General features: G+C 51.1%; 8 protein-coding genes across 8 annotated transcripts; 4 read left to right on the top strand and 4 right to left on the bottom strand.

Moving 5' to 3' along the window:
- Positions 1-3,649: 3,649 nt before the first annotated feature.
- Positions 3,650-5,225, bottom strand: CC1G_09743 (hypothetical protein; the record flags this gene model as incomplete). Its single annotated transcript, XM_001840640.2, has 7 exons — positions 3,650-3,834; positions 3,902-3,994; positions 4,052-4,296; positions 4,357-4,446; positions 4,500-4,545; positions 4,597-4,900; positions 4,956-5,225. The coding sequence occupies 7 exons, from the start codon at positions 5,223-5,225 to the stop codon at positions 3,650-3,652; spliced, it is 1,233 nt and encodes a 410-aa protein (XP_001840692.2).
- A 722-nt stretch (positions 5,226-5,947) lies between these two features.
- CC1G_14760 (hypothetical protein) lies at positions 5,948-8,715 on the bottom strand (the record flags this gene model as incomplete). Its single annotated transcript, XM_002910736.1, has 9 exons — positions 5,948-6,174; positions 6,229-6,750; positions 6,789-6,803; positions 6,866-7,046; positions 7,106-7,339; positions 7,398-7,873; positions 7,933-8,278; positions 8,335-8,460; positions 8,518-8,715. The coding sequence occupies 9 exons, from the start codon at positions 8,713-8,715 to the stop codon at positions 5,948-5,950; spliced, it is 2,325 nt and encodes a 774-aa protein (XP_002910782.1).
- A 2,639-nt stretch (positions 8,716-11,354) lies between these two features.
- On the bottom strand, positions 11,355-13,578 carry CC1G_09746 (hypothetical protein; the record flags this gene model as incomplete). Its single annotated transcript, XM_001840643.2, has 5 exons — positions 11,355-11,461; positions 11,518-11,923; positions 12,161-12,505; positions 12,553-13,248; positions 13,300-13,578. 5 exons carry the CDS (start codon positions 13,576-13,578, stop codon positions 11,355-11,357), a joined length of 1,833 nt encoding a protein of 610 aa, XP_001840695.2.
- A 270-nt stretch (positions 13,579-13,848) lies between these two features.
- CC1G_09747 (hypothetical protein) lies at positions 13,849-16,704 on the top strand (the record flags this gene model as incomplete). Its single annotated transcript, XM_001840644.1, has 7 exons — positions 13,849-14,256; positions 14,308-14,714; positions 14,770-15,200; positions 15,251-15,744; positions 15,806-15,940; positions 15,994-16,086; positions 16,138-16,704. The coding sequence occupies 7 exons, from the start codon at positions 13,849-13,851 to the stop codon at positions 16,702-16,704; spliced, it is 2,535 nt and encodes an 844-aa protein (XP_001840696.1).
- Positions 16,705-17,004: 300 nt separating this feature from the next.
- CC1G_09748 (hypothetical protein) lies at positions 17,005-19,600 on the bottom strand (the record flags this gene model as incomplete). The annotated part of the gene is made up of 9 exons (XM_001840645.1): positions 17,005-17,090; positions 17,142-17,817; positions 17,870-17,920; positions 17,974-18,024; positions 18,079-18,228; positions 18,285-18,338; positions 18,387-18,428; positions 18,485-19,408; positions 19,457-19,600. 9 exons carry the CDS (start codon positions 19,598-19,600, stop codon positions 17,005-17,007), a joined length of 2,178 nt encoding a protein of 725 aa, XP_001840697.1.
- Positions 19,601-19,802: 202 nt separating this feature from the next.
- On the top strand, positions 19,803-20,431 carry CC1G_14759 (hypothetical protein; the record flags this gene model as incomplete). The annotated part of the gene is made up of 3 exons (XM_002910735.1): positions 19,803-19,809; positions 19,864-20,252; positions 20,306-20,431. The coding sequence occupies 3 exons, from the start codon at positions 19,803-19,805 to the stop codon at positions 20,429-20,431; spliced, it is 522 nt and encodes a 173-aa protein (XP_002910781.1).
- Positions 20,432-20,766: 335 nt separating this feature from the next.
- On the top strand, positions 20,767-21,233 carry CC1G_14758 (hypothetical protein; the record flags this gene model as incomplete). Its single annotated transcript, XM_002910734.1, has 2 exons — positions 20,767-20,902; positions 20,962-21,233. 2 exons carry the CDS (start codon positions 20,767-20,769, stop codon positions 21,231-21,233), a joined length of 408 nt encoding a protein of 135 aa, XP_002910780.1.
- A 458-nt stretch (positions 21,234-21,691) lies between these two features.
- Positions 21,692-22,214, top strand: CC1G_09750 (hypothetical protein; the record flags this gene model as incomplete). The annotated part of the gene is made up of 2 exons (XM_001840647.1): positions 21,692-21,866; positions 21,919-22,214. The coding sequence occupies 2 exons, from the start codon at positions 21,692-21,694 to the stop codon at positions 22,212-22,214; spliced, it is 471 nt and encodes a 156-aa protein (XP_001840699.1).
- Positions 22,215-23,118: the final 904 nt, after the last annotated feature.

Here is a 23,118-nt window from a genome sequence, read left to right as displayed (position 1 = left end):
AAAGGAAGCCATGGATAAGGTCCACGGCGGTGATTTCATTTGGCCAGAAGAGCGGAAACTATTACACTGGTTAATAGGTGTACACAACATAGCTTTCGCTTGGGAAGATGCGGAAAAAGGGAGATTCAGACAAGAGTTTTTCCCTGATGTCCCTATTCCAACGGTACCACACACACCGTGGGTATTGAGGAATAGACCAATCCCACCTGGGCTTATGGATAAAGTATGTAAGATTTATCAAGGAGAAGATAGATTCAGGCGTGTATGAGCCTTCGAACTCGAGTTATAGCTCGAGGTGGTTCTGCGTACTTAAGAAAGATGGTGAAAGTCTGAGAATTGTACATAGTCTAGAGCCTCTTAACGCAGTTACGATTGCGCACTCAGGCATCCCGCCGGCAACAGAAGAATTGGCAAATCACTTCGCCGGTAGAGCTTGTGGAGGTTGCATGGACTTGTTCGTAGGTTACGATGAGAGACGATTGGACGAAAAGTACAGAGACCTTACCACGTTCCAAACACCTTATGGAGCGATGCGTTTGGTTACCCTACCGATGGGGTGGACCAATTCGGTACCAATCTTCCATGACGATGTAACTCATATCTTACAAGACGAGATTCCTGCAGTCACGAAGCCGTATATTGACGATGTTCCTACGAGAGGACCAGCCACGAGGTATGAAGATCGGAAAAGGAGGTTATGAAACCATTCCTGAAAATCCTGGTATCCGGCGGTTCGTATGGGAATATCTAAATGACGTGAACAGAGTGATGCAGCGTATGAAGTATTGTGGAGGGACATTTTCAGGAAAGAAGTCGATCATTTTGGCAGACGAGTTTACAGTAGTAGGACATCTTTGTACTTACGAAGGAAGGAAAGTTAATCCCGAACGCGCAGATGCAATCCTTAAGTGGGGAGCATGTAAAGACGTTTCAGATGTACGATCTTTCCTAGGAGTACTAGGGACTTTGCGAATGTTCGTCAAGGATTATGCCCGCCGGGCAGAACCTATCCAAGAACTAACTCGTAAAGAAGTACCATTTAGATGGGGACCAGAACAGGCAGCAGCAATGGCCGATTTACAGGAAGCCATTCGAGTTGCACCAGTATTGAAGGCTATAGACTACGACAGGAATGTGCCTCTAAAATTATCCGTGGATACGTCGTACAAAGCCATAGGATGGATGATATCCGTCCAAGATGATGATGACCCTGATAAGTGGCACTATGCTAGATTCGGGTCTACAACGCTAAGCGAGAGAGAAGCAAGGTACGGCCAAGCAAAGAGGGAACTCTTTGGCTTGATGCGAGCTTTAGAAGAAAATAGGTATTGGTTACTTGGGTGTCGAGAATTGATTGTCGAAACGGACGCTAAGTACATTAAAGGCATGTTACAAAATGCTGGAAATGGACCAAATGCGACTATAAACCGATGGATCGAATCCATACTCATGTACCATTTCACCTTGGAACATGTAGCTGGAAGTAAGTTTGCGATACCCGACGGTCTGTCACGTCGAGTTCCACACCCGGATGATAAACCAAAGACTCCTTACGATCACTCGGAAGAAGAGACCGGCGGACTCACTGGGTACAGGAAACCAAACCCCGACGACCCAGAACCGTTGGACTTCGAAGAGTTCAAACACGAAATCGATACTCGTGGAGGATATCTTCAAGACATCGCAGATTTTGAAGAAGATTTGGAGTTAGATAGGGCAGTGGCGGACAAAGTGTTGTCACTAAGGCCAAGAATGGAAACTCAATTCGTAAATGTGGAAGTACTGCCAGATTTATCCTTAAAGGAGGATCCTAAACTTCGACAAGAATACGATAGAGAGTCCCGCCGGCACCCGCTTATCAAAGAGATCGACAGAAAAATACCGATCGTAGATAAGTGGTTAGAAAACCCTTCAGTTCGACCAAAAGGAATGAGCGACGCGGAATACCTAGCATTCGCTAGGTTTAGTACGCATTTCTTTAAGAAAGATGGAAGGCTTTTCCGTCGAGGAATAAATGGTGAACATAAGATAGTCGTTTATCCAGAAAATCGGATGTACTTGATGCGTACAGCGCATGACGCTACAGGGCATCGAGGACATTATGCTACTAAGGAATTGCTAGCTAAACGGTTTTGGTGGCCAGACTTAGACGGGGACGTAGGCTGGTATACGAGAACTTGCCATGTCTGTCAAATCCGTCAAAAATTGTTCATGAGAATACCCCCGACGGTAACGGAAACTCCATCTATATTTCAAGTCTTACACGCCGACGTGATTCATATGAGTATTCCTAGCGATAAGTGCAAATTCATAGTTCACGGAAGGTGTGCATTGACACAGTGGATGGAAGGGAAAGCCTTACAAAAGCAAAATGCTAGTACTATTGGCAAGTGGTTGTTCGAAGATGTAATCTTAAGATGGGGTTGCATCAGAAAGATAGTGACAGATAATGGTGGACCTTTCATAAAGGCTGTTGGCTGGTTAGAAGAGAAGTATGGAATCCGTGGGCATTCAAGTAACGGGTTACAACGCTCAAGCAAACGGGACAATCGAAAGGCCTCACTTCGACGTAGTAAATATGCTAGCCAAGGTGACCGCCGGGAATTTGTCTAAGTGGAAGTGGTATTTCCCTCACATTATGTGGGCGGACAGAATCACGATAAGAAAAAGATTTGGGTGTTCGCCGTTTTATATGGTAACAGGAGCAGAACCAGTAACACCTCTTGACATACAAGAAGTGACCTGGCTGATCGAACCTCCCGAATCGTTCGTTTCCACAGAAGACTTGCTCGCGCGAAGAGCTAAGGCGTTGGCAAAGCATAGAGACTTCGTTGAGTCAGTGAGAAGTAAGATCCACCAGGCGAAGAAAGATAGAGTAGCTAAGTACGAGATTGAACACCGGCGGACGATTAAAGACTACAACTTCAAGCCAGGAGACCTCGTAATAATGAGAAACTCCCCAATTGAGGATAGCCTTGATCGAAAGCTAAAACCTAAGATACAACGGTCCGTATGTAGTGCTGAATAGAAACAAAGGAGGCGCCTACATAGTTGCCGAAATGGACGGGTCAGTATACCAGTCTGTAGTGGCAGCGTTTAGGCTATTACCTTACCACGCACGAAAGAAGATTGAGCTACCTCGAAATATTCACGAGAGCATCGACCTAGGGCCGGCAGAGTTGAATAAGCTAGTGTCTTCGCGACGAAAAGGCGGACCGACGGACGACATAGCGTTCGAAGGAATGCCTAAAGGGAATAGACGAAGCGAACAGGTGAATGAGGACAACGATCTCGACAACTTGGGAAGCTCAACCGAGGACGGTTGATATTTCTAAGTTGGGGGGAGAGGAGTACCAATAGGGCGAAAGAATGTAACTCAAAAAGAGTACATTCTGAAGACCAAGTAAACATTAACCTAAAGTTCACATTAAAATTTTTCGATTTTCCAAGTCAAGAAGACTTAGAAAAGACTTAAGACAACTTAGAGCACTTAGGAGGAGTTCACACACAGATAGAGAGGTGCAAAGCATGATGATATTCAATATAGTAGTAGTACTAGGGAAAAAGCGAATAATCGCAACAAAAACCTAATACTACTACAAAACGAGACCCAAAAATGAGAAGAGGCTAAGCCTCAGTCATGTCGACGTCACCGGACGGCATCGACGTCGCCCCCAAGAGTGTTCTCCGCCTCAAGAGGAGGAGGGGAAGCAGGAGACTCCATAGAAGAAGAAGGAAGATCCTTCTCCTCACAGAGGAGGGAGTTCCTTCTCCAGATGGGCCTGGATCCTATCATACTCAGCGAAGAGTACTTCAAGGAATCGAACGTCGAGACTGAGAAGGTGGACCCGCCGGAGGATCTCAGAACGAATGTCAGTCAGCGTCGCACGAGTCGACGAACCGACGTTGACGGCGTCAGAGTAGTTGGCCAAGATGTTCTGTACTTGAGACAGAACACCATTGACCCACTCGTTGTTGACGGCGAAGTGGTCGGCTAAAAAGAAGAGAGTGAGTAAAAAGAGTAAGAAACAGAAGATGAGAGATGACTTACCAGTCTTGACAAGCATCCCGTCGGGGAACAGGTTGGGATATTTGGAGGTCAAAGCGTTCTTATTGACCTCCTCGAGCGCCTTGGCGTCGAGCGAAACGCGAGCGCGCTTACCCAGCTGAGTGGCCTTGAGAAAAGCGGGGAGATGATAAGTCGAGATTCGGAACGAGGTAGTAAGGGACTCGTACGACGGCAGCAGAAGCACCGGCGGTGGTACGAGAGCGAGAAGGGCCACCACCGCGGCCACCCTGTAAAGTCAAAGAGTAAGTAACGAAACGAAACGAAGAGAGGAAGAAGAAAGAACTTACTCGACCACGAGCGACGACCTTGCCACCACGAGTCGACGAAGTTGAAGTGGAAGCAGTGCCAGGACCGCCGTTTTCAGTACCGACGATTTCCTGAAACAATAATAGTCAGTAAGGAATAGAAAGGGCCAGAGACCAACACTTACCACGTCGGAATCGTAAATGATAGCGGGGGACTGGGTTGTTGCCCACCTAAGAGAGAAGGATAAGCGAAGATAGTAGTAGAAAGAGAATAGGACTTACGCTTTTGGGGAGTAGGAGCCTCCTCCTCCTGAGTCGAAGACCCAGTAGCGAGCTTTTTAATGTTATGGAACGCCGAGCTGACGTCGAACGGGTCAGCATCGGCAGGAAGGGGGATGGTGGGAGCTTTCACCGCCTCGCTAGACCAAGCGAGGTGGTGAGAGACCTCCGCCGGGACGTCGAGCCCGATGTCCTTGTCACCGCAGAACTCGACGAAGACCTTCAGCGCCGGATACATGACGCGGAGCTGCTTCTGAACGAGGGCGGTGTAGGCCATCTGCCCGCCGTAGAGGCGACGCTTAGGATACTAAAAGAAAGGCGTAAGTAGAAAGGAAACGAGTAAGCAAAGAAAAGAGACTCACCATGTAAGAGACGAGCTCAAGGGCAGCCGTCTTGTACTCCTTAAGGATGCTGAAAGGAATAACTTCCTTGGCGATCGCACGAAGACGGAGGTGAACGCCGGTGAGCTTGTGGATGCCGCGAGCGACGTTGGCGTTATCTTCAACGTAGACGCGCTTCATGCCATCCCACACGGACGGCGGGATAGACTTGGCCGGCACTGGGAGACCAAGAGGAACCTTGGGGTCGAAGCCGAGGATCTCCTGGAAGACGTTGGAGGCGGGAGAAGACATGGTGATAGCAAGAGAGGGAAGAGAATCGAAGAAACGAAGAGGAGAGCGATGAGAAAGGTGAAAAGAACCAGAGGAGGTTGCTGGAGAGACTTGACCAGGAAACCGGCGGTTTTTATAGCAAAAAGCCTCTCAGTTTTAGGGAATTTCTATTGGTAGACGTGTTCAAGGAAAAACCGACACGACCACGATCTCACAGTCGAAAATCGGTGGTGCAGAACGTGCCCCAAAACCGAAAAACATGAGTCTTCCTTAGAAATTTGTGCAAAGTCGAGTATCCCGAATTGGCAATACCGCCGGAGGGGTTGATGGCTTGGCAAACGCCCACATTGCCACTTAGTTTGAGAATTGCTTCCGCGGACACAATCCGAATGGGTTAAGATGATCCCCAGAAGGCAACTCAGCCGAACGGTTGGCAATTTCACCGCTTCGAGAAATCACACTAAGTCTCAGATAGGATACCGGCAGTAGAGATAACCAAACAATTGGATTTGAAGCTACACTAATATGACTACCTAAAAGTCAGTGTAGTAATCCAAAATATACAAGAGCATATGAAGGACATGAGTATACAAAATCAAGCAGTGTGCGAAAAACAAATAAATACGAGTGTCCCCAATAAGCGCCTCCCCTGCCGGCGGCCAGAGTAGAAAGAAGAAATGTCTCTCAGAAAAGAGCGAGAGACGCGAAAAGAAAGAAGGAAGAAGAAGAAGAAAACGACGAACTTAGTATTCAGGGGAGTCAGAAAGGTCTCCCTCGTCGCTTGAGTTCGAGGACGAGGCGCCACCACCAGAACGAGCAGAGGAGAGGGCCGAGCTAGACCTCTCGTCGACGTTCATCGCCGAACCCTCGATGCCTGGCCACTCTGGAGACTCCTCTGACGAAAAGAGACCAAGAGAGTCCCCAATGATAACGTCAGCACTGGGAGCTACGCCAGTACGATCGTCGTAGACTAGAAAGCAATGTTAGTAGGAGTAAGATAGTGAAAGAGAGCGATATGACTTACAGTCATCTTCGTCGTTCGGAGCGGGACCACCGTCCGCCGGGTCGACAAGAGGGTCGAACGCGGGAGGAGAGGACGCGTCTTGATCGAGGAAATCGTCGAACTCGTCGTCGAGAGGACGATCGAGTTGCGACGGGGACCAGAGACGGCCGTCCTTGGCCATCGGGAACTCCTGCGCAATGAACGAACCAAAGACGTAAGGAGCGTGAGGAGGGTTGGCGACGGTAGGCAGGAGTTCGTCGTCAGGGATGGGTACGCCGGAGGCCCGACGCGAACGGGTGAAGAGCTCGTCCATACGCTGGACAAGCTCGGCCTTGTTGACGGTGCTACCGTCGGCGCCCACGAGGAAATTATCGAAGGTAAACATTGAGCGAAACTCGAGGTACGCATCGAAGTCGTTGTTGAAAAACTCGACGACGATGGCCTCGGGTCCCTCAGACGTTTCCAAACGATAGATGGCCGAGAGAAGACGAGCGTGAAGCTCGTAAAGGTGGAGGGAGTGGGTGAGGTACTGATTGAGCGAATCTCGCACCACGTTAGACTGGGTGCAAGATGTCGCGCACGACAGTGGTCAATGTCTAAAGAGTAAGACATAATAATCAATACCGGCGGAGGAAAAGAAGGTCACGAGGGGACTTACAATGAGAAGATCCCTCAGCTGCACCCGCCAGCTGGTTGCGAAGGCCGCGACGAGCGTCGATGTTCAACGAAAACGGACATGGCTTGTCCGCTCGACCGCAGTTGCCGCAGCTAAGACCAGGACCACGGTACTCACACCTAGGGATGCCTAAGAAGGCACACCTAGCGCAGGGGCCCACAACCTGGGAGGGTATTAAGTTAGTAAGAAGTTAAAGAGAAAGAAAAGAGAAAGGCAACTTACCAAGGCATGGTCGGACAACAACCGCCGGGAACCCATGATACCTGTGAGGTTCTGGTAAAGGATGTTGCGGAGGTCGGTAGTCTGACGTTGCGCAGTAGGCATGTTGCGACGAAGGGACCCGACGAAGGGGTTGCTCGAGGAGCGAGACGCATCGTCTCTAGCATCCGACGAGCCTCCTTCAGAGTTAGACGAAGAAGAGGAAGACGAAGAGGAAGGGGAGCCCTTAAGGAGGGACTGGTGGACGCAAGTAGTGCGCCTGGCGTTCCTCCCGGCTCAGGTGTTGAATGGAGACGCCAGTCCTCTGTGAGAACTGAAGCTCGAGAGGAGTGGTGTCCCTCCCTTGGGACAGGAAACCCGTAGGATCGTCAACGCCATCCCGGCGGACGATCGGGTTGAAACCAACGGAAGGGGGATGGAAAAGCTCTCCATCGATCGACTCAAGGTTGCGCGGGCCAGTGCCGGTATAGCGCGTACTTGCTTGAGGACCTTTAGGAGCACGAGGGAAAGAGGAAGGACCGTAGACGGCGGGTTGACCAGGAATAGGAACGATTTTCCTCGCAGAGGAAGGAGTCGCAGGGATAGGAGGGATGCCGGGCGTCTTGGGCGTCTTAGGAGACACCTGAAGGGAGCGAGATCGACGAGGGGTTCGAGGAGCCTCTTGATGCACGTCTTCGCCGCTAGGCGAAGGGTCGAGTTCGTCGACAGCGTCCCCGTCGTCAAGACCCGTACCCGACGCGACTACAGAGGACGACACGGAACGACGATCGTCTAAGGAGTCGTCAGCTCGTCAGTTAAAGGAACGGAAGAAGAGAGAAGAGCCTACTTACCCAGAGTAGACACAGGAGGCACCGAAGAAGCAGGAGCCGCCTGGGAGACCGACGCGCTGGTACCAAAGACTTGACGTTCCAGACTCGAAGTACCAGAGGGCGAGAGGGAAGCAGGCGCAGAGTCGCGTCCCTCTCCTCGAAGGAGAGCAGTGGGCGGTAGAACAACGCCAGGCGGAAAATTGCGAGGACGAACAGTAAGACGAGGAAGTTGAGGGTGAGGATGACGAATAACAGGGGTACCAGGAGGAGGCGAAGTGTGGTCAGCGAGCCATGCAGCTCGCTCCCGCCTGTACTTGGCCAAGGCCTCTTCAAAAGAAACGGCCACATCGATATAGATGTGCCAGTGCTAGATATTGGATCCCCTCAGTAATACGCCACCCGCCGGAACGATCAGAAACTTACTTGATAGTGAGGATCTGCCCTCCAAGTGGCCCAATCCATAGGCAACGCTGGAGGAGAAATGAGTCGCCAGCCTCGTAAAGTGTTGTCACGAAGGCGACGAGGAATGAGGAACGGCATCTCAGCGTCCTAACAAGAGAATAGTAAGTAAGTGTCCGAGAAGAGATAGATAAGGAAAAGACGAACCGTCGAAGGAACGATTGGACGGGTCAACCTTAAGATAGCCATCTGGGGGTCGGTGAAGACGATGTTCATCATTCGACGAATGCCCATATTTCGGTGGACTGGTTCAGCCCAGGCCCGCCAGGAGTAAGGCGCAGTAAGAGGGTAGCGAGGATGACCAGGGGGACCGTCATTGCCTTGGTAGACAGTCATGAAGGCCATGGTGTAGGCCCTCACTGCCATCAGCGAATGACCGCCGGGCAACCTCTGTAAGATACACTGAAAAGTCAAGTCAGAGGACAGAAAGTTGAAGAAACAGCACAAAGACTCACCAAGTCGTTATAAGTGGCGAAAGATAAGAAGTCCCACTCAGGGGAATATATAAACGCCTCCTCGAACCTGAATTGGCCGAGGAAACGATTGAGGTGGTCGACGATGAAATTCCAGCACTGTCGAAGATAAGGGGAAGAACGAAAGAGACGGAACGTTTCAGCGTTGTCGTCAATTTGGAGACGTTGGTCGCCAATTTGGATGAGGAGACTGCTGAGGCGAGAAGAATGCCTCGCAGCCGGAGAGAGTAGCAGGTTGAGGAGTGGACATCGATGAAAGATAGCACAGTACAACAGTAAGCCAGGAGCTTGGAGAAGGGAAGACCGGCGGTCGTCCCCTATATATATAGGCCAAAGAACGACCCCGAGCGGATAATCCCTCTAGGAGCGCAGACTGACTTCATGAGAAGAGGTGGGGAAAGTATTAACGCTGGTACTTCCCAAAAAGGAAAGTGATAGACCCTAACAGGAGTCAAACCACGGCAGCTTGACCCTTAATATGTGGTATCAAACCCCACTAGAATTTAACGCTCTACTCATCTAAGTCAAGGGCAGAAAGATCAGAGAAAGTAGAAAAGCGAAATTGTCGATCCAAAGTACGTTCGAAAGCAACGTTTGATGTCTTGTCGTAACGGCGGCAGATTCAAGAGCCACTTAAGCGCCAGATCACAAAACACCACCGTATCACGACAAGTCCAAGTTTGGGACGACGGGCTAGTCTAGCAAAAGTGAATTGGAGTTCCTGTAAGGTGGCGAAGAACTTCAGAAGTCGATGTCAAGAGGAGTGACGGATCGTATATGTCGAAGTTCCAAGAACTTCGACAAGAATCTGACTGGGGACAGTCCTCATTCTAAGTTGGGGGGAGATGTTACGCCTGAGGGTCATCTGACCCTTCAAAAATCGCGAATAACACACCGCCGGACTAATTTCGTCCGGTAAAGCGTACATCTCGATAAGTGACTGAAAAGCCCTAAGGCACTGTGTTTTTCATAACCGGCGGTCACTTATTCTGTCGTATGAGTTGAGACCGAGCCCAGAGTCGTCAACTAAGTCGAACTCTAAGAACGACTCTGAAAGAGGTTGAACGTAACGCATCATTGATACCGTAGTAACTGACGGGTTAAGGATGTGTACTGGACCGATTGAAGATCGAACTACGGTAGTGAGAATTTGGCACGAAGTCCTCACCGCCGGGAGCAAGACTATCCATGGGAGTGCACGATCGACTTCAAATCGACTAGAAAGCTAGTAGCGACTTAACAAGAACGACTACACTTAGCACCAGCGCCTGTCAGTACCCTAAGAGGAAAACGCCCATAAGCGCCGCCGGACGGTCGGAATCAGCCATCAGTCGCGGAAAGCTAAAGGGGACCTCTACGGATTAGGTACGAGATCGATAAGATAGAAGCCGAGATAAGATAACCAGAACGACGGGACCAGGAACGGATCACACGAGATGTTCTATTCCGTTGGACAGGTGTCCTCTCTAGGACAGATGAAACAGGGTACTAACAGTCCCATGACCTGTCAACAGAAAAGAAGTAGTACAGAGAGAAGGGACAGAACGATGAATCCATACGCCGCCCTCCGGCGGTAGTTACAAAAAGGGTATACCATCTGTTTCCGCGGAAGCATCTTCACGGAGTAACAATGGAGTTTCCCACAACACATTGGTTCCGTTCCGACTGGACGGAACTACCAAAATTCACGCGCTTCAACAGCGCATCAATAGACGCCTATGGGCATACTCGGCACGACACCGCCGGGGCTTCTTTTGTCGCGTTTCTTTCCTATTTCGTATTTCTGATTCTCTCGTACCTCCGCTCCGTCTCTCTACTCTCATTTTCTGTATCATGCGCATGTATTCGGTTTGTTTTATAGTCTTTGCTAGTCTTTGTTTTAAAGCTCGTAGTCAAACATTTTGTACCATATATATAGGCCCGCCGGGCAAAAGAATCAACAGATACCCCTTTGACTCGATTATATATCTTGTCCTGATCGGCACGAGTCGTTCAGTAAAACAAAGAGGAATTCTCTGAGTGTTGAGTGAGCGAGTTAACGAGTTAGAGTCGAGTCCGAGTTTGTGCGTGAATACACGAGTCCGAGTTTTAAAACGAGTCAACGAGTGATCCCGCCGGGACGAGTTTTAAGTGTTTCCAAGTCCAAATTCGAGTTTCGAGTCTAAGTCGTGTTTAAATCGAGTCGCGAGTTGAACTTAGTGTTTCCCTTGTGTGTAGAGCACAACAAAATACAAAACACCACCTGCATAAAGTCAAGAGTCTTTTCAAAGCTCTAAAAACCCTAAAAAACCGTTCTATACGAGTCAGAGAGTCTTCTCCTCGTTAACTTAGTCTACTAAAACAACAACCCCGTCGAACTTGCGTGCCAACGTACAGACAGTACCTAAAAGTCTTTAGATTTAGCCGTCGGTCTTCATCTTCGTGTCACTTGTCTCACAACAAGCGCCACTCGATTCGGGACCGCCGGTTGTTTTCTTGCTCTTCTTTGTGCTTTCTGTGCTAGTCAGCACATCACCGCCTTTGGGCGTCCGAGGCGGTTTCATCCAACAGTTCGAAATCCTCTTCAGCGATTGAAAGCTCAATACGGCTCGCTTCCCAGCGCTTGCAGATGGATGGCACTAAGAGGAATCTCAAGTCAGCTTTGTCATTCACGGTCGTCCCATTGTCCACGTACCCAGTCCCAAAAGCTTTTTCCAGTTATTATCCAGAATGAAGTCATCCAGGGCCTCGTCTCTTTGCGCCAAGGTCATCATAGATGTTGGACCCGCCGCCAAATTGATCACAGACCAAAGGGGCTCCAAGATCTCGCCAGCGCTCATCCCCGCCCCCCGAATGAACGTCAGCGCGTATCGAGCGAAACACGAATCCTGGTGTCCATGGACATGGAATAGACCAATGCCAAATATAACAGTCAGCTTCTCGTTAATGCTGAGGTGATCTGCCTCTTCGATCCGTTCAAATAAGTGCTTGCTGTACTGACAGTTGATGTCATACACTAGCAAAACCTTCGAGAGTTCGTCAGTATGGGTGGTCTTGAGTGCTTCACAGAAGCCGTAGTCCATATTGACTTGTCTATTGGACTATCAGAAGCATATCAAATGTCGTTGAGGAGCACTCGCCTTTCTCCCTTTTGGAAATCCACAACACTCCCAGGCGCAAAGCAGCCATGTCTCATACATGCGAACGCGCCCACCCCTGTGACATCGCACCCCTTGTGGCCTTTACTTCTGTCTGCAATCGCCCGGTGCTCGTGACAAGTTTGAGGCTGGAAAACTATCCTGAGCCTGAGCTATGTTGAGAAATGGACTAGCACTAACCTCTTTGCGTTCTTCTGCGGCCTTGAGATGCTCCTTATACCGAGTTCTCTCAGTCATGTATCCCTCCCCGCTTTTCAGGAATACATCGCCCTCCCCCTGCCTTTTCTGTTTCCGATGAACCAAAACAAAGTTGCCATCGGCAACCAAGCTCCTTTGGTACTTCCAATCATCGCGATCGTCCTTCCAGTCTTCAGGTAGGTTTATTCCTGGCTGAGGGCATGCCGCACAGAACAATGCCATCTCCCCCCTCCCGGGAGTTTTCCTGGTGTGTCCGAACCCGAAGCGTTTCAAGTCTTTCAAGCGCCTCCATTGGCGCCCAGCCCTCCGCAGTTCTCGAGTACGATCCTAAACACATTCAGTCCAAGATTGCACACTGAGATAAAGTAACGCACGGGCACAGAATGAGGAAAGTTTTTGTTCGTCACTCGTCGTAACTTCGAATAGTAGTGATGAGTCGAGGTGAAGCATTCCAGCATTTCCAAGAGGTAGTCATCGAGCAGTGCGTGTGTGAAGACAGTCCGGATATCTCTGAAGGTAGCCGGATAGAAACCATGCCGAAGTAACTGCACTTCATCCGACGGTGCTTCGGCACAGCGACAGAACACGAAGGGAAGGTAGTGGACGCCGTTGGTATGCACCACACACATGATCTTTGAGCCAGGATGAAGCCTCTGGTTCGGCTTTGCACCAAAGGTAAGGTCCTCATTATCAGTCCAGTCAAGCGCCGGTTCAACATGCGCATGTTCGGCGAGGTCTGGAGTCTCGATGTCAGGTGCTAAAGTCGATGCACATGTTCCCGATTTGCAAAGAGACACATGAACGCCCGACTTCCAAAGCCAAGATGGCTGGAAATGTGAATCCTTCCAGAGCTGAACACGATGGAGGGGGCTGGTCGAATGAAGCTGCCTGCAGCAGTCGGTGCAGTAAACAGGTTTCCCGAGACAATCTTTACAGCGCCAGACATCGGTTAAGATCGTTCCATGGCAGCCATGACATTCTAGTGGGTTAGGAAGAGCTTCTTGGTCGAGAATTTCGTGAAGGTACAGCCTCTCCTTTGGAACCCACTCACCCATGTACTCGTGGGTAGTCTCAAGCACATATCAATGTAAAGCTCTAGCCGTAAGGAAATGAACACTCACCTTGGATCCCGAATTCCCAATTCCACCGAGGTCAAACGTTACGAATTCACCGTGGTCAACGTCTCCTTCAAAAAATTCTGTTTCCCTCCTGGCCGACCTCTGTGGAACTGATGATTTTGACGAATGTTTACGCGGGGAAAGGGATTGGTTTCTCTTGCTGGGAGTGTGTGGGAGGAGCTTCAGTTTTGCGCGGCCTTTCTTTCCTCCACGGGTCAGGCGGCAGCGGTAGAGCTCTACCCTCTCTCGCCTCTTCACTTCATGTTTACGTCCAGGGGCCATAGCAGCGAGGATGAACTAACGAAGACTACCGATCGATAGTCGAGTTGAACTTCAACCATATCAACACAGCCACCGGAGGAACCATCAACGGATCACTATCCCTGAGTCTTCGTTTCTCGGAGTGGTCGACGGATCGACTTGCTCAAGGAACCGTTTGGCACGCGACTTGGACCAATCCGACCAAACAAAGACCGACCTGAAGTGCGAGCATCACAAACACTTGAACAAAATACTTTGCATAAATCAACGACATCTACCTCACCCTTAACCATGGCTCAAACCCCCTATGACGATGTCAGCACAGAGTACGAAGGAGAAGAAGAGTACGAGGGCCAAGGACAATCAAGCTCCATGGAGGACGACGAGTGGGAGGAGGAGGAGGAGAGCGGGCACGGGGAGGAGGAGGAGGAGGAGGAGGAGGAGGAGGAGGAGGAGGAGGAGGGGAGCAACGAAGAGTCGGACCCCGGCATAGACTCAGGTGTACAGGGTCCTGGCAACAGTTACCAGTTTACCGCTTCTCAGGTCGCCTACCTCAAGACTCGTCTCCCTCAATACCGTGAAGGCACTTCGAAGAGGAGGGGTCAGTTGGTTTCCAAGTCGGCAAAAAACATCATCTCAGAATTGTACGCGATTACTGGGAAGAAGCAATCTCAGGAGAAGAAGAAGCTCATCACCCGGGTATGTTACACTTCGAACTATGCCAGAGGATATGCTAATTGTTGATTGTAGGCAGTGAAAAGTTGGTTTCGGGGGCGGGTTGACAACTCACAGGCAAAGGCCAAGAAGTCCGTCTGGGGTGGGCGATACTACGGACAGCTTGTTTTCAAGCGAGAGAGAACTCGAATTGTCCAGTACTTGGCAGACATCATTTCTCGTGGAGACCCCATCCCCAACGACCTTCGAAGGCTCGTAGACCATGAGGACGAGTTCTTGAGCGCCCAGTCACGCCAAGACAGCGAGGACGAGGACAACGAGGGCTTGTCGCAACCCCGAAAGCAGACACGGGAGGGATTCACAAAGTTTCAGACAGCCGCGTCGATGCTCTGGAGGGTATTGACTTCGAGGGAAAAACAAGCGTACGAGGACAAAGCCAAGGCTTGGAGGGAAGGGACTCCCCCGCCGGATCAGCAACGAAAGTAGGTGTCTAGAAATCCCCCGTTTTGCCAATTCGACTCAAATTGTCAACGCTAGGGCTGCCGAGAAGTTCGCGTCCAAGAGGTTGCTTCAGTTCTCTGAGGGGCTCCTCAAAGAAATGAATGCCCGATTGCATATTCTCGTTGCGTTCGAAAACTCAAAAGGAAAACCAGTGGCATTTGACTTCGAATTGTCGGGGGGCAACGCGGGAGCTCGGGGGCAAGCCTTCCGCGACCTTTACGACGCCCAGCTGAAGGAGATGGGTTTGCTTGAGCTATGGAAGGATTTCGCAGCTGATGTATTTTTGGATCCACTGGAGCAGGAGGAGGAGGCTCGGGGGCGTCGCATGGCCAAGAAATCGCTGATGAATTTCAAGAGAAACGAGTTTAACGAACCAATCATCCCATCCATCAGGGATAAGCCAGGGACCGAGAAGCGCTCGATTTGGCTTACCAATTTCTTGAGGTCATACCTGACAATTCATTACAGTGAGTGCTGATTATCATGACTTGATCTATCTAACACATCCCACTGGCAGACATCGCTAGAGGAGACCCTGGCGGGCGGACTCCTGTTCCCTGGAAAAGACTTGGTCTTAACGTTCGACGGTTCATTTCATCACGGTTCCTCCCAGACCATTTGGCAGAACTACTCCAAGAGCCAAGTCTGATGTCATCCGGAGACAGGGAGAAGCTCTACAAGTTTTGGCGCAAGCGCCAAAATAATCCCGAGGTCGAAAATGTGTTCGAGTTCAAGAGGTATTGGGATCGCAAGTCGAAGACATACAAACCTCGACACAATCGCAAACAGGCCTCTGCTAATGGGCAACATGACGACGACGAGCAGGATGAACGGGACGACATTGAGGATTGGCGGCCTGAGGATGTGCAGCCAGTGGCCCCAAACCCGCCTGCCAAGAAACGTAGTGCCAAGAAGAAGACGAAGAAACGAAAGGAGACGCGTACTGCTCGTGACAGTGATGAGGATAGCGGTTGGGATAATCTGGATTCAGATTGGGGTGCGTCCAATCAAGTGAGTGCCAAGTCGCTGATTAGACTGCAAACGAGCCGCAAAGTTGACATTTGTTGCCAAGGCTGGAACGTCGCGAGGACCCTACCGTACAAGCCAGACTGCCGGTGCCGCTGAAGAAGAGCCCGGGCCAAACGCTGGGGAGGATGCTGAAGACAGTCTGTGGGACGACGTTGACTCCGACTGGGGGATCAACAAGGTACGGTTTTCCACCAACTTGTGAAATCTTCGATTCACACTCTCATCTGAAAGGGAAACAATCCTTCCACCTCATCGCCAAGACGGAGGTCGTCAATTTCAACCCCTCCACCTGATGAAGAGGAGACTTCTGCCCAGCTGGTCCAGGTAGGTCCATAAGGGCGACCGCCAAGCACTAGCTGACTTAGACCTGTACAGCATGAGCAGGATGATGAACCCAATAGACCGGTTACACCACCCGGCGGGAATAATCGTAGTATAAACACTCGTGCGGTGGATACGCGCCCAGAAGATCGTGAAGGCCTGAGTGCCGTTGAGGAGTCAGAGGAAGAAGAATCCGATGAATTGCCAGCCGTCTACCAGGATCGCCCCTCGCGTAACAAGCGCCAAGCTCCATTGGACCAAGTTGAGCAGGTGCCCTTGCGAAGATCAACTCGACCACCCAAGACAAGAAGGATGGTTGACTACATTGACATGGCCACACCCGTCACGCGCAGTCGGAGTGTTGAAGACTCTGGCATGCGAATCACAAGGTCAGCGGCCAAGAAATCTGCAGGTACCTCGCGCGGCACTGCCTCAAATGCAGCCAAGACTGGGCAGAAGCGGAAGTCGAGAGACGATAATAGTGGTGGGCCTGCTCCAAAGAAAAGGAGGGAGAATACCGGAGCCTCAAAGGTGACGCCTGCTCGACGGTCTGCTGTTTCTCAAACGACCAACGCCAAGAACTCAAATGCCAAGCCGAAATCGCGTGCAAGACGGGGGTGACTTCTTCTCGTAGGCTCTCATTTTTGTTTTGTATTGCTATTTTTTTTTCTGTATTCGAATCATCTACCCTCAATCCATGATCACTTATCCTTTGAGATCCAGTACTCTCCTTTCCCAGGAGAAGATGAGCATCTGCCAAAGACCGATGTAGATTGTCTGAAAGGCTTACCCTGCACTATTGGTAACGAGAGACGTGGTTACATCCCTCAGAATAGAGTGAGCGATGGAGATTACATTATGCGTAGTACATACCAAGAAATTACAAGGACGAACATGCGATGTACACTGAAGAAAACGCGATCAAGTGCTACCTACCCCCTCCCGCATAAGTCGTTCGACCTCCTCTGTTTCCTGAAGGCCGTTCTGGTGGAGGAAGGTTGATTGGGCTATGACCAGGGTAAGACGTCTGATGCAACAACCATACAGAGAGGACTCACCGTCTACACCTGCGCTGGATGGCCCCTCCTCCGGAAATTTGATGTACTGCAGCATTTCCCCTTTATCACCAGAGTCTTCGTCGACGATGACACGGTGTGGGAGAGGAGGGGGGTTGGTCGAAGTCCCATTGGAGCTGTCAGCGTTCGATGTCGGGTTGGAAGTGACCGATCCAGAGTTGGGGGGTGTTGAACCAGTCGTCACCAGGGGCATCGGGATATCGATACCGTTGATAGTAGTCTCGGTTGGAGGTGTGAAAGCCGTGCCAAGCTCAGCCTTGATCTTGGAAGCCACCCAGTTGTTGACAACAGCCACTGTCGCTGCAAGGCCTTGAATGCGCTCGGTGTTGATGTTGTTCTGGTCAGTCAGAGCCTTGGCATCGTTTTCGCGATCCTTGTGCATACGCTGGATTTCCTTCTCGGCAGAATCTACCTGCGCTTCCAACGCTTTGATCCTGGCATCCTGTGTAGCGGCAGTGGCGAGGATAGCTTCGTATTCCTTGGCGTCCTCCAAAAGGACTTCTAGAGTGGCGGTGAGGTAGTTGATGGACGCCTGCTGACGAGCGTTCTCCATGAGAAGGCGAGTGACCATTCTCTCGATGCTGGGCGAAGAGAACTCAACGGCGGCAGCAGGAGCGACACGACTGAGACTGCTTCCCTTGTCGTTGGAAGTGGAGTTCTGTGAGGCGATTCGTGAGAAAAGTGACATGGCCAAGGGTTGCAACACTCACCGTGGAATTGACGACAGCACTCGCGGCGTCTGCTGATGTGCTGACAATGCTCTGGCCATAAGATGTGGGTGAGTGTACAAATTATGTGCAGATGGCGGTCGTACCATCGAATCCGACTTGGCGCTTTTCAGGTTGGCGCTGGTACCTGAGACGGCCTGATACGGTAGATCTGTAAGAGAGTTTCGTGCTCATCGACTGACTCGACTCACTGAGGCAGAGTCCTTGGCTTGCCGAGTCTTAGACCGTAGCCACGCCTGTTCGGCCACAATGTCGAGACCGTTTCGGGGTGGAGGGGAGGGGCGTGCGTTCTTGGCTTGGTCTTGGGCGTCATTGACAGGAACGTGGCGAGGGACCTTGGTCTTTGGACAAGTCGGTTAGCAAAGGGAGAGCTGGCATGGAAAGGTATTATACTTACCTTAATCGCCGAGGCCGAGGTCGGCTCTTCCTCTTCGGGATCATCGTCATTCACCTAGGTCATACATCAGATTAGAGAGGCCAAGAACATCGGAAAACGTACCGTGGAGAAGTCCTCTGCGACGTCCTCTGCGGGGCGATCATCCTAAATTCAACAGTGAATTAGCTTGCGTCAGGAAAGAACTGCCAAGAAACATTAACCTTTACCCCGTCGTCGTTCTGAGCCTTCCGCCTGCGAGCGCTAAAGTTACAAGTCGCTACGCGTTTCTGCCCCGGGGGTTTACAGCTGTAGCAAGCCACCCTTGGCTTCGATATGAAGCAAGTCAAACCTTTGTCGCGACATGTGTCGCATGGTTTCGATGCCTCGTAAAAGCCATCGGGGACGGTAGGCTTACTCCTCTTGGAAGCCCCGGCGTTGCCGTCGTCGTCGGCTCTTGTGCGTTTAACAGGCACCGATTGAACCTTTGGCGTCTGCTTCTTCTTGGCGACATCCTTCTTGATTGCCTTCGGTTTATCCGAGTCGGTCTCGTCGCCGTCGTCGTCGCTTTCGCGGTAGGAGTCATCGGTGTCGTCCTTGGAGTTCCAAGACGGGCCATCGTCCGCCTTGCTCTTCTTTCCCTTCCTTTTAGGGGCAGTCCCATTGTCGTCAACTTCCATCGCGCTGTCCTCACCGCTCCCTGCCCGAGAACCCTGCTTTTCCTTCCCAGTCCTACCCGTCGATGTCCTCTTCGGTCCACCTGCCTTCGCAGACTCGGCCGTTGAAATTCCTTCGTCGTTATCGTTAACTCGACTCCGATTCGTGGGCTGAGGCTTGGGGACTGGAAGGGTAGGGCGCTTGGCAGTGGATGGAGGAGGATCGGGAAGTGCAACGCTAGGCGAGCGATCTTTGGGTCCGGGGAGAGAGGGATGGGGGTTGTAAGGCTTGCCTGACAGGAGGGGGACGTCCATCGGGACTTGGAACACCTGGTGCTTGAAGCGGGTGAGGTTGACAGTTTCGGGCTTCGTCCTGAACTCTTCGCGCTTGGCAAGGTACTTGAGCCAGAGAAAAATAGCATCGCCCAGGTACTCCTTCTTCCGGTATTGGCCATACCTCGGGTCTTTGGCGAGGAGATCAATGAGAGAGTACTGTTGCACGTTCAGCACGGATTACTCGTGAGCTATAGACGGACGTACCGACGCCGTAACAAACAAAATCTTGTCGTCGGCCTTATCTTTTCCCCATGTCTCTGGACGACTGTTGATGAATTTCTCGAGATTTCTCAGAGCCGAGGTAAGGGCTTTGGCCGGCGGGACAGCGATGGATGAAGCGGTGGACATTGGTGGAGAGAAATGAACTTTTGGTGGGAATTTTGCGACGGGTTCAAAGTGGCAGGAAGGGCGTAAAATGTTAAAAGGTGTTTGTTTACTCTGAAAACAAGACGGCGGACCTGATGTTATTCGCACCGAGCTGCTATGCCAAGTCGCGCAGGTTCCCTCCCTACCATCATTCTCCCGCCCTTTCCCGCCCACTACGGTCCCAATGCTACGTGAGTCGTCAATTCTATGACATCAGAAGGCTGCGTTCTCACCAAGGGAGATAGTAAACACTGTATCCCAATTTAATCTGGAGGAGGAGGAGGACATGCCACCCACCCCAAAATTCGCAGACTTGGACGCGCCATCATTATCTACGTTTTCATCAGCGAGTAAGGGTATGTTCCAAGATCTGTATACCTTGAAAATTGTCCCACCTTTGGCCTCAGCGAGCAGGGGGTTTGATTCGGATTCGGATGAGAACGTATTGGATTCGGACGAGGGCGATGTGGAGGACGATGGTTCAGATAACCAACAGTCGACCGGTGATGCCCCGGTGGCTGTGCAGGAATCTAGGACCGATTCCGATGCCGAGATGTCGGATGGTGCGTCATGGTCGGATGTGTTCGACGACGACTCCGATTTCCTTGGTTCCAAAGACAATGGGCGCGTTCGAGTAAGTCCAACTTAGCCGAACGTACCAAGGGTGTTGCTAACGGAACTAGGAAGACTCTGGGCGGGATTCAGCTTCCAAAGCTCTCCTCGAAAGAATACTCCGTCAGCACCTGGAACACCTTCGTTCTATTCACATGGACGCCTTGGCAAGACTCGACGCTCTGGCGAAAACTCGCGTGAGGCTGTCTGATCAATTGTCCGCCATTAATTCAGCAGTTTGCTTGCGGCGTACGTCCAGAGGGGAACTTCCCCTGAATGCGACGGAGCAGCCCGCGACCACCTAAATTGTACATGACTTGTCCACCTCTGACCATGTATGAGGTACTTCTATATGCCAAGTGACTACTTCAATCGCCCCCGAACTTCATTTCTGATCAGCTAAATCGGAGTTCAAATTAGATCGGTATGTATAAATGACTTGTTCGAGGGGGGAAGCTCTCTTCTGCGTTATAATCACCCTCACCCCTCGACCTCGAAGTCTTTCCCTTTTTGGGTTGTTTTTTGAACCCTCCAGAATGCCGAAAGACGTCGACGTCAACAGACCGAGGCACTCCATTGGCAAGAGCGGTCGAAAGCCGCCTAGGCGACGGGGCAAAGAGGCAGATTCCTCTGATGACGACGGCCCCTGGGGTTGGAAGGATGTTCGGAAGGGTGAGTGACCATAGTTGACCACTTGAACGTTCCGTTTAAGCCTTCCTTACTCCTTCTAGCCCAGACAAAAGGCCACAAAGACGCCTCCAACGCGGCCGACTATATCCGTGACATCAGTGCTTCTGTGAAATCACTCCTTTCCGACCTCCAGCATCACATTCACAGCTGCAATTGCGACTGTGCATGTTCTTCCGACCTCCTTAGAATTTTCCAGTCTCACCATGAGTCACTCGAGGGGAATGTTGAAAAGGCGCAGGCATCTTTGGTTGAAGTCCTCACCGAGTTTGAGATGGCGACCTTCCTGTTGAATATAGTGAAGTCTAACCGATGAGGCGACAATCCCTGTACTTTGTTGTGTCTTTGCGAGCAACCATCTGTCCTGATAAATGTTTCTGAGTTCTGTCTTCGGTCTTCGTGCTGTCTTTACTGTGTTTCGCGTCCCCCAGCCCTAGAGAGTGATTGATAAGGTGAAGTTAAGCGCCGCTCCAAGGGTGCCAAGTCCACAGAAGCCAAGAGAGTACATTGCTTGCCAAATCAGGACTTTGGAACCCCTCACTTGACGCGAACCCTAAAGGGCGCCAATCCAGAGCCTTGGCATGGCTTGACACGGTTTTGTGCCGAGTTGGACTTCAACCCTCCTGGCAAAGGGCACCTTGGACAAAACCACTAATCCGGGAACCTTGACCCCCCAGACTGTTTGGGCTATTTGAGATTCAAGCGGAGCTCAGAATTACAAGACTTTTAATTACTCCAGCCCTCAGGATTCGACCTGCCTACTCTCGAACGACGATGACCTCGAAGCTCGACAGGGAAATCAACATGCTACTTTCCCCTAACCTATCGATGAGAAGCAGAAGCACACAATCTCGGAACAGACGTGGAACAGGAGGTTCTAGTGCGGCAGCAAAGAAAAAGCGCAGGAGATTTCGCATCGAGAAGGTGGGATGGAAATACCTGAAGGATTGTGAGTAGCATTTTTTCAATGTCCACTTTTGGGTACCTGATGCTGTATTTAGCTCATCGCGACTGCATCCATGATGCAGAAAAGGGGGCGGCTGCCCTTCACAATCTTTCAGCGGCAGCACGGGAACACATGCGCAACCTCCAGCATGTACTCACAATCGTAACTAGGAAGTACCCCAACCTAGAAAGCTGTGTCTCCTCAATCATGGACAGCCAAGAAGAGTTGTTCAACCAGATGAGCGAGTGCAAGAGGCGTCTATCAAGCATCCGCACGGGGCTCGAGGTTGCCAAGAGCTTGGTGGAGGTTCTGGGCCCAGGGGAGGAGGTCGATGTGGAAGGGGATGAGTAGATTAGTGTATTGCGTCGTCACACACGAATTCTTTGAACCATCCGTCTCGTCAACGAAATATGGGAGAACTTGTCAATGTCAGTCAGAATTATATCCCTTGGCATGGGTGGATGTGCCGATGATGATTGGCCTTCTGGTACACCCTGCTCGGATTGGCTCCATCGGGAACCCCAATGTTATTGGGCGCTAAAGTCGTGGAAGGTTCCAGTTCGAGGTGGTGGCATTATTGCGAGTATAGTATCTGACACTAATGTCGGGGAAGGTTCCACCGCCCTCGTCGTCGGTGGATAGTGTATGTCTTAAGTGATATTGATGAAGCTGTAGGTGCAACAGCAAAACGGATGCTATCCTTGGCGCTGGGTTCTCGTTGGAGGTTGTGATTGACGCTGCACATTGACATATCGTGTCCAGTGACGGCATTGATCCACCCCGCTAATCTCGGGAAAGGTTGACACCGCCTGTCAAAGGACGGAAGGTGGGTTGATGGTAACGAGATAGCTGGGGAGGCTAGCCTCGGTACAGCGCCCGTCGATAGAATATGTTCAGGCGCAACAGCGAAATGGATGCTATCCTTGGCGCTGGGTTCTCGTTGGAGGTTGTGAATGACGGTGCACATTGAGATGTCCCGTCTAGTCACGGGGCTGATCTACCACGCCAATCCCGGGAAAGGTTGACAAGTGCCGATCAAGACAGGGAAGGTGGATCGATGGTAACGGAACAGTTGCCTCGCTAGCATCTGGGGAGGCCAGCATTAGTAGGGTGCCATGGTGCTGGCGTCGGGACTACCCTGCGTGTCACAGCTAGTGGGGCAATGAGTGGGGAGGCCAGCATTAGTAGGGTGCCATGGTGCTGGCGTCGGGACTACCCTGCGTGTCACAGCTAGTGGGGCAATGAGAAAGACGGG

Source organism: Coprinopsis cinerea (genome assembly GCF_000182895.1).
Source record: "Coprinopsis cinerea okayama7#130 chromosome 7 map unlocalized cont3.7, whole genome shotgun sequence".
In the NCBI taxonomy this organism is placed as follows: Eukaryota; Fungi; Basidiomycota; class Agaricomycetes; order Agaricales; family Psathyrellaceae; genus Coprinopsis; species Coprinopsis cinerea.
This window is presented reverse-complemented; position numbering and strand designations above follow the sequence as displayed.